Source organism: Hyperolius riggenbachi, chromosome 5 (genome assembly GCF_040937935.1).
Source record: "Hyperolius riggenbachi isolate aHypRig1 chromosome 5, aHypRig1.pri, whole genome shotgun sequence".
Lineage (NCBI taxonomy): Eukaryota > Metazoa > Chordata > Amphibia > Anura > Hyperoliidae > Hyperolius > Hyperolius riggenbachi.
This window is the reverse complement of record NC_090650.1, coordinates 422,566,495-422,575,672: the sequence shown is the minus strand read 5'-3', so window position 1 is coordinate 422,575,672 and position 9,178 is coordinate 422,566,495. Positions and strand designations below refer to the sequence as shown.

The following is a 9,178-nucleotide window of genomic DNA, read 5'->3' as shown; positions in this document are numbered from 1 at the left end:
CCCCGGCCTCTGATTGGCCGGGGAGCACCGTCCTCTCATAGGCTGATGCCTATGAGAGGCGGAACAGGACGGATCACCATCCTGTTCCATAAAGTATCCGTAGGGGAGGAGGGAAGGGGAGGGAGAGAGAGTCTCATAGAGGCTTGGGGAAAAAAAACCCAAAACACAGCCACATCAATCGGACCCCCACGGCGGCATGTCCGATCGCTGGGCTTACACAGCCTAGCATAACAAAAATGAGCCTGATCGTTGGGGGGGGGGGGGGGGGGGGAAGGTAGCATTGCGGTCGTCAAGTGGTTACATTTTTCCATTGAAATACCGCAAACAAATTGGATTGACTGTTTGTAGCTCTTCTCCCTTTTCTGAATTTGAACCTCACTCACCCAATGACCAACTGTATCAGGTTTTAGGCCTCTGCCAGTGTAAGAATGGCAGCAATTTAAATATTCACTTTTTCTCCTACATTTTTCCTAGGATTTCATTTTTTAAGTTCCATTTAAAATAACTTTGCAACTGACTTCCTTTTTTGGTGCTTTTCAGTTGTAAAATGCTGAAAAGCTATTTTAAGTAAAGGATGAAAAATGATGTTTGTGGAGAAAACTCAAGAGGAAAAGTTAATTGCATATGGCCCCCTGTGTCTTGACTATCACTACCACTCTGTGATTTGTAGCATTATGTTTTGCCCTTATTTGAGCTGTACTCCTTCCTGTATCTAAGTACATTAATTTAATAATTAATGTATTCATGCTTTTTTTCTACCAAAAAATTGGAAAATTTTTGATTTTTTAAACCATTTGAAATTAATGTAGTTAGGCAGATTTGGCTTAAATAGAAAGTAATCAAACTCATTTTTTCCACTTGACAAATCCTGACAATCATCTAAATTATGCGCTCTTATTGATAGGCTTGTTGGTCTGGACAAGAACAGTGAGAAATTCTCCCTAATGGTAGCATAGAGAGTAGCAAAAGCCTAGCAGGTACTTACCCTTCCTTGCACCGTCCAAAATAATAATGAAAAATATGTCTAGCCTGGTATCCAGTTAGATGTAGGAACTAAAACCCAGAATTTGTTTTCACAATGGCTGTAATAGTGCATTTTTTATTTGTTTTTTTTTTTTTGTTTTTTTTTGGTTTTAGCTTTTTACATAGTATAAGTTCCAGATTACAGACTTTTTTTGCGCCATTTATTGTATTGCACCATAAAATTATCCAGGACTTCTCCTATCACTGATAATAAGGCTCTGCACAATTCTTTGTGAGGCGAAAGTCATGTACTAATTGCATTTGGATTCTGATGAACGTGGTACCGTGCGCCTTTCAAGTCAAGGAAAAGCCATATTAGGATAACTTTCACCCAATTAAATTGGTAACGTTTTCAGCTCCCTGTTTTAAAGGGTTCTAAAAATTCACAGAAAGAATATAAATAAGGACTCATTATAGGTAATGTATGATAATTACTACTCCAAGTGAGCTGCGTAATTGAAGTAGAAGGACCTCAGACCCCTTCTAATAAGCCCCTTTGTCTATAAAATGTTTAATAATGTGTTATTTTACTCAGTTTGGGATTCCAAAGATCGAAAAGGTTAAGGCTTTCAGAATGCAGATTTTCTGATTCAACTTGAGTGCCTCACCCTTTTGTGGTGGATAAAATGAACCAGGATTAATTTAAAATATACTATATGCCGTTGCCTTGAAGGAGTATTTCTTTCTCTTACCTTCAGGCAACAATCTAAAGCTGTTGTGACATCAGTAAAAAGATAAAAATTACCTTAATTTTAACCCGTTTGAAGCCTTTCCGCCCTTGAGCTATCAAAACCTTACATGTTCTTCTGGGTGACCCTGCTTCTTATGTAGGCTACATATTTCTCCTCTTCCACTTCATCTTCTACACATTAAAGTGATACTGAAGCCAGCTTAAAGAAAAAGTCTGATACTCACCTATGGAGAGGAAAGGCTTTGGATCCTATAGAACCTTCCTGGTCCTCAGTCCATCGATGTCACCCCTGTTGCAGTTCTTCAACCAACTGGTCGAATAACTTCAGGGATCCTTGAAAGGCTTCTGAAGCACTTGTGTCCTTGAGGGTTTCCGAAGATGGGACAGCTCCATACTGCTCATGTGCAAGCACACACTCATGCACATGCACAGTATGGACCCACCTGTCTTCAGAAGCCCTTGGGGACATGAATGCTTCCAAAGCCTTCTGAACACGGGACAGAAGGGAAACAAGAAAACCAAGAGAGGACTCGGAAAGCTCCAAGAGATTCAAAGCCTTCCCCCTTACAGGTGAACATTTGACTTTTTTGGACACTTCAGACTTGCTACAGTAGGTAGAATTGAGAAGTTACTTCTGAACTTTAACCTATAAAATCAAGATGACAAAAAAGGGGAAATGATGCAGTGGGTCTTTCAGATAGGCCTCAAAAGCAGAAGCTCAAAAGTAGACACCCTATTCAACATGTATTATTTGGTTTAATTGGTCTCAGTTTTGAATGTTGTGTTCCAGTAACTACAATAGTTTGAAATTCTTACTAGAATTAGATTATTTCATCCCCATTTTATATAACAGTTGCATGGCAACTTTGTTAAACGCTGTTTTACTAATCTCTTGGATCTACACTTTACTTTACTTATTTGGTGTACATATGTGGTGGCCATTTTATCACTAGACATCAACAATAGAGGTTTCTGATGAGAACTGGGTATTTTAAGCCCACTGAACCTTTTCATATTATTAATATAACTAACGTTACCGCCTGGCTTAACCCTAACCTCTCTGCTGTACCTACCCATAACATTAATCAATAGCCCTTCCTTAATCTAGTGCCTAAATTCTATCCCTTCCCTGCCTGATGTCTAATCCTATCCTTCCCTTTTTCCTTTTGCCCACCTCTGAAAGAAACCCGTAAGTGATACATTTCATTTTGCCATCCTCTCAATCTTTTTTTCTACTGATAATTTTCATTAACCAATTAACCTATCCTAACCTGATTCGGTATTGTCATATTAAGCTCAATACCTAAAACTTCCCTGATTTCTCAGTCTGTTTGAAGTTTCAATACTTTTGTATGAGTATTGCTGATATATTTAGTATTAAGTGCCTTGCGCACCCTAATGATGTTTTGCTGATGTGAACTGCTTCACTAAAGGTGGTGTCTGCACTGGATTACAGCAATTGAATTTGTGGCCAGGTGTGAACAAAAACATTGAGTTGTCATGTCACCTTTGTAAGTAATGTATAGCTCATTAGAGCATGTTTAAGTATAAGTTTCATAGGGTTAAGCTCAGTTTGGGTTATAGGAACCTCAGCATGTTTTCTTATTAACAAATAGACCCCCTTCCCATCCCACAGCAAGCATAGTAGATGATCTCATCATATCCATTGCAGTGGCCCAAATTAAAACTATAATAGATTAAATTAGTAGAGCTTGCTCATACTATGGTAAACCAAGCATGATCTACCAAGAAGATCTAAAAGCCTTGGTACAAATAAGACTCCCATCTAGGCACTATGGGTGCACGGAATACATGTGTTCCATCATATGACCTTTCTCTCTCTCTCTCTCTCTCTCGCTCTTTCTCTCACTTCAAGTTCAATAAATAAGACACCAGTATTAAAGTAAGTGACAAAAAAGTCAGATACTAACCTATGGAGAGGGAAGGCTCTGTATCCTAAAGAGCTTTCCCGTTTCTCCCGTGTTGTCCTGGTACCAATGCTGTCATCCTCGTTAGAGCTATTTGACCAAGTGGTTGACATGAGTCCTTGAGCTCCATGAGACCTTGCACTCCCAAAGACAGCCGACTCAGTACTGTGCAGTACAAAGCCTCCAGTCTTCAGGAGTGCTTTGGAACTCGCGTGCTCCTGATGCCTTACAACGGAGGTGGCCGTGCTGGAACCAGGACATCGAAAGAGAAACGGTAAGGCCTTCCCTCTTTCACTACAGAATTGTTTTAAAATAAAAAATAAATCAAAATTAATTCGGCCAAATGTGGGAAATTGTAATTAAATCTAAAATTATTTATTTATACCTGTCTTAAAATTTGTATTTGCATTTTTTAGTTTGCCAAGAATTCCATTCATATATCCATTCACTTGTGATCTGAAAGAAACTCATCTTGCGCCACAATTAAATTGCTGTACATGTTTTTGTCAGTACTAATATTTATTTTGGTGTATTTTATGATTTCCTACTTTGCCCTTTTTTTTGCGTGTGCTATTAGCAGAGGACATGTATTGTTCAATGTCATAAACCAAAGGAGGGCAAGACATTGCTTCACGGCCACTAGGATGTTATTTCCTTCCCATCGCAATTTCTTTTGGCTTTTGAAATGTGACACTAGATACATTCCAGAAAACCTCAGGGCATTCTCTTGATATGAATAGGTGTCACACACTCAGAAAACCTTTAATGCTCCCAATAGAAAACTGCTATGACGATGTGACTGAACAGCTTTCATTATGTCCTCTAGAATGTGACATTGCTAATAAAAATGACACGATAAACTAATAAAGCTAAATGACATGAAAAAATGGATATGAATGGAGTTGTAGGAAAAAATACGTACCTCTGTAGTCAACCAACGTAGCTGTTGTTCAGGAACATCTAAAGGGACTGGCCCTTGTTCCATTCACTTCTTTTCCCTTAGAATTATTTTTTTTTATCTTCTGTTTAAAATAAGTTTTTAGCACTCTGCAATTGAAAAAGTACCTAAAAGCAGGGGAAAATGTACTATCAAAATTATTTTGAGTGCTTTCTTGCTTGCTGGTTGCTTAAAGCGGTATTGTCACCATAAAAATCAAATTTCAACAGCAACTGGTATGAGTGTATTAAGTGATAAAGATGCTAATCCTGCATTCAAAACTTTCAAAACTTTTTCTGCTGTTATGATTTGGAGTTATGACATACTTAAGGAGCACTGGCCCTTTAGTAGTCGTGCCAAAGAATTGCATGCTGAGGGTTCTTTTTATCTATAATGTATTCCTCCTCTTCCCTTTATTTCCCTGCCAGCTTCTTATCTGAAACCTAATCCCCTAATCACTTGTGTTTACAAGCAAGGCTGAGGCGACTCAGCGATTGGAGGAGACAAGAAAAAAAGTAAAGGGCAGAAATGACATCAGTATTTAGCCTTAACTGTGGGCAAAAGACATGGCCCCCACCACTAACAGAATTCTCGTCATTTACTATATAACATTCACTGAAATCAAAACGTGGACAGTACAATACATGTGTTATGTAAGTAGATCAAGTATTTATCTACTTATTTATGTGTTTGTTTTCCCTGGCATAGTATGGCTGATCCTACTGCTTTAAAAGGCATTTTATTGAGAATGCGTGAAAATATCACCTAAGAGAAAACTTAGAAGAAATAGTGAATTGCATACGGCCCTCTGATTTCTCTTAGAAGATAATTTTTCAATTCTTTTTAGAATAACTTTTCAGCACTTTGCAATTAAAAAAAAGACACTTAAAAAGTAGTTGAAAAAGTACTATCAAAATTACTTTGAGGATTTTTTTTCACTTGCTGCTGGTATTGTATTGATAAGGTGTAAAAATAGTACATAGGAGAAAATTAAGGTGCACATGATACTTGCATTTGGGACTATGGCGCATATGCAATTAACTTTTTCTCTTGCGTTTTCTCCTAGGAGATACTTTTTCATATTTTATATAAAATAACATGTCAGCACTTTTCAAATGAGAAAGTACCAAAAAATAGGTGAAAAGGTACTATAAAATCTATTTTATAAAACTATATTTTCTTGCTTGGTGATTTAACTTCCTTGGCGGTTAAATTTTTCCGCCAAGGAGGCTGCATTACACTTTTTTTGTAATTTTTAGTTTTTGTTTCATGTAGCTACCCGAGTGGTAGCTACATGAAACACCACTAGAGGGCGCATGTGTCCCTCTAGTCCGATCGCCGCCGGCAACAACAGGAAACAGGAGATTGCGTATAGAACACGATCTCCTGTTTGGCTTTTCCTGTCGCCATGGCTATGATCGGAATGACGTCATGGACGTCAGCCGACGTCCTGACGTCAGGCGCACCCGATCCAGCCCTTTGCATTGCCCGGGAGTGATTGGTCCGGGCTGCACAGGGCTCTGGCGGGGGGGCCCTCTTCCGCCGCTGCGTGCGGCTGATTGCCGTGCGGCGGCGCCGATCAAGCTGTATGCGTGGCTAGCAAACTGCTAGCTGCGCGTACAGCACTTTACAGAATTTATGCACTTGAAACAAAAAGAAAAACCGAGAGCCCAATATAGTGCAGTAAGTCTAACAATTGTTGGCGAAATAATTAACAGATGTGGATATACTCACAAACACGGGTTACCACATAGGCAACCACTTGAACTGCAGGTGGGGAGTATTAGAACCTGACCCCACTCAGGTTTAAGAAGTCGCTCTCTGTAGATAGAAAGAAGGGGACAGTCCCCTCCACCCAAGGTGGACTATATACTGTGCAAATTTGGACAGAGGCGCCAGGCAGGTTAAAATGATCTAAAAACAACTAAAAAGGAGGAGTACAGGTGGACTTACCTCCTGAAATGATGGACAATCAGGCAAGGAGTGCAAGCTCAAAAAGGTCCAGAGGCGCATTGCCACTATTGGACCTTTTTGAGCTTGCACTCCTTGCCTGATGAAGCGGGTTATACCTGCGAAACGCGTTGCGGAGTGCCAAAATAAATTGTTATTTGCGATTTGAACAATCTTGATTGTCCATCATTTCAGGAGTTAAGTCCACCTGTACTCCTCCTTTTTAGTTGTTTTTAGATCATTTTAACCTGCCTGGCGCCTCTGTCCAAATTTGCACTTTACAGAATTTAAATCGCCCCACCAGGGGCTGAGATATCCTCCGAGGTGGCTTACCCTGTGTTCAGCACGGGGTTACCGCTAAGGAGGTTAAAAGGCATTTCATTGATAAGTTTTAAAATATCGCTTTAGCATTGCTCCTTCCAATGAACAATGCAATAGCAATATAGCTCTTTATTCAGGGATCCAAAAAAGCATAACAGAGGTAGCAGGAACAGCCTTCTCTGACTTTAATGTGTGCACAAAAAAATAACATTGCATTATAAACTGTACAAAAAATACCTAATATTTTATACATCCTATAAACAACTAGACGTGCCAACAAATCCCACCTCTCTGCAAATAAATCTTTGTTCAATAAATAATTGACCCCTCAAATTCTGACATTTCTACTTAAAGTCAATGGGAACCGCATTTGAAAAATGAGGCAGATACTTACCTAAGGAGAGGGAAGGCATTGGGTCCTGTAGAGCTATCCTCTCCTCTCCCGGTGCCCTCGTTCCTGCCCCGGTAGCAGTATTTGACTAAATTAGTCAAATGCTGCTTTCCCTGGCCAATGAAAGCTTCGGAAGTCTTCGGTGAGCCCAAGGGCTCTCGATTGCGATTACGCAGGCACAGTACAGAGCTGCCAGTTTTCGGGAGGACTCGGCTCCCAAAGACTTCTGAATGCCCCCCTGGCAGGGGATTCAAACAGGAGAGCCAGCGCAGGAACAAAAGCACCGTAAGAGGAATGGGAAGGCTCTATAGAACCCAGAGCCTTCCCTCTCCTTAGGTAAGTATCTGCTTCATTTTTTTAAATGCAGTTCCTATTGACTTTAAAGTGAACCTAAAGCCAGGCAAAAAAAATGAGATGAACTCACCTGGGACTTCCCTCAGCCTCCTGCAGCCGATCAGCCAGGAGGCCGCAATAGCAGCATAGGGGGCGATATACAGGCTGGGAATGCGAACAATCACTCGCGTTCCCATGCCTGTCGGCCGGTGACGGCCAAACCGGAAGTGTTCGCCGGCGGGTCCTGGACCATCGGAGCGGGGCTGCGAGGGCACATATCGGCTGCAGGGGGCTGAGGGAAGCCCCAGGTGAGTTCATCTCATTTTTTTTGCCTGGCTTTAGGTTCACTTTAAGTGATGGCATTTAGGAAAAGCTTTATGAAGTTGAAAAGACAGATCCTGAATAAATCTTTGATAGAGTAAAATATTCCTTTTATAAGCACTCATAAATTTGTGAACAATTCTTAGAAAAAAGTCCTAATTTTTATTTCAAAATGGCTGAAAGATTTTAAGGAAATCTGCTGCGCATATTCTTTTTTTTTTTATTTATTTATTTATTTATTTTTTTGTGGGTGGCTCTTAGAAGAGCCTTTGGGTTATGATCGGTATCGGAGAGATTACTTGGCGCTGGTGTACTTGGTGACGGCCTTGGTGCCCTCGGACACGGCGTGCTTGGCCAGCTCTCCCGGCAGCAGCAGGCGGACGGTGGTCTGGATCTCCCGGGAGGTGATGGTGTGGCGCTTGTTGTAATGAGCCAGGCGGGAAGCTTCCCCGGCGATGCGCTCGAAGATGTCATTGACGAAGGAGTTCATGATGCTCATGGCCTTGGAGGAGATGCCGGTGTCGGGGTGCACCTGCTTCAGCACCTTGTACACGTAGATGGCGTAGCTCTCCTTCCTGGTCTTCCTGCGCTTCTTACCGTCCTTCTTCTGGGTCTTGCTCACCTCTTTCTTAGAACCCTTCTTGGGCGCCGGGGCGGACTTGGCTGGTTCAGGCATTGCTGCGGATTCTCAGTAACTCTGCAGAGTGCGGAGACACAATCCTGCTGCTCATATTCAATACCTACACATTGTATCAAAATGGACTTTTCAGACCATTGTGAATTACTGTAATGTCTATTTTGCTGTATATTTCTTTTAAGAAAATGAGACTAGAACGGTTGATTGGGTTGTGGCAAACCAAAACCCCTATTAAAAAAAAAACCCTTCAAATTTAAAGGAGGAAATTAAAAGTAAAACTATGATTATTCCCTTTCATTTTATCATTGAGTTGTTTGCCCACCCAACTGCATGTTTAACAATTTTTTTTTTGCCCAGGTAATCTATTTAAAGAGTTGTCTTAGAAACCTCTGTTAAGGTGTTAAACATTAATAATAATAATAATTACTTTTTTTGTATAGCACTTTTCTCCTGTCAGACTCAAAGCGCTTGTGAGGCAGCCACTAGAGCACACTCAGTAGGCAGTAGCAGAGTTAGGGAGTCTTGCCCAAAGAACTCCTTACTGAATAGGTGCTGGGTTACTGAATAGGAAGAACCAAAATTTGAACCCAGGACTCCTACATCAGAGGCAGAGCCCTTAACCAGTACACTATCCAGCCACCAATTA

General features: G+C 40.8%; 1 protein-coding gene across 1 annotated transcript; it reads right to left on the bottom strand.

Annotated features, from left to right (window-relative positions):
- Positions 1 to 8,190: 8,190 nt before the first annotated feature.
- LOC137519462 (histone H2B 1.1-like) lies at positions 8,191 to 8,571 on the bottom strand. Its single transcript, XM_068238417.1, has one exon. It carries the CDS (start codon positions 8,569 to 8,571, stop codon positions 8,191 to 8,193), a length of 381 nt encoding a protein of 126 aa, XP_068094518.1.
- Between the last annotated feature and the right edge of the window lie 607 nt (positions 8,572 to 9,178).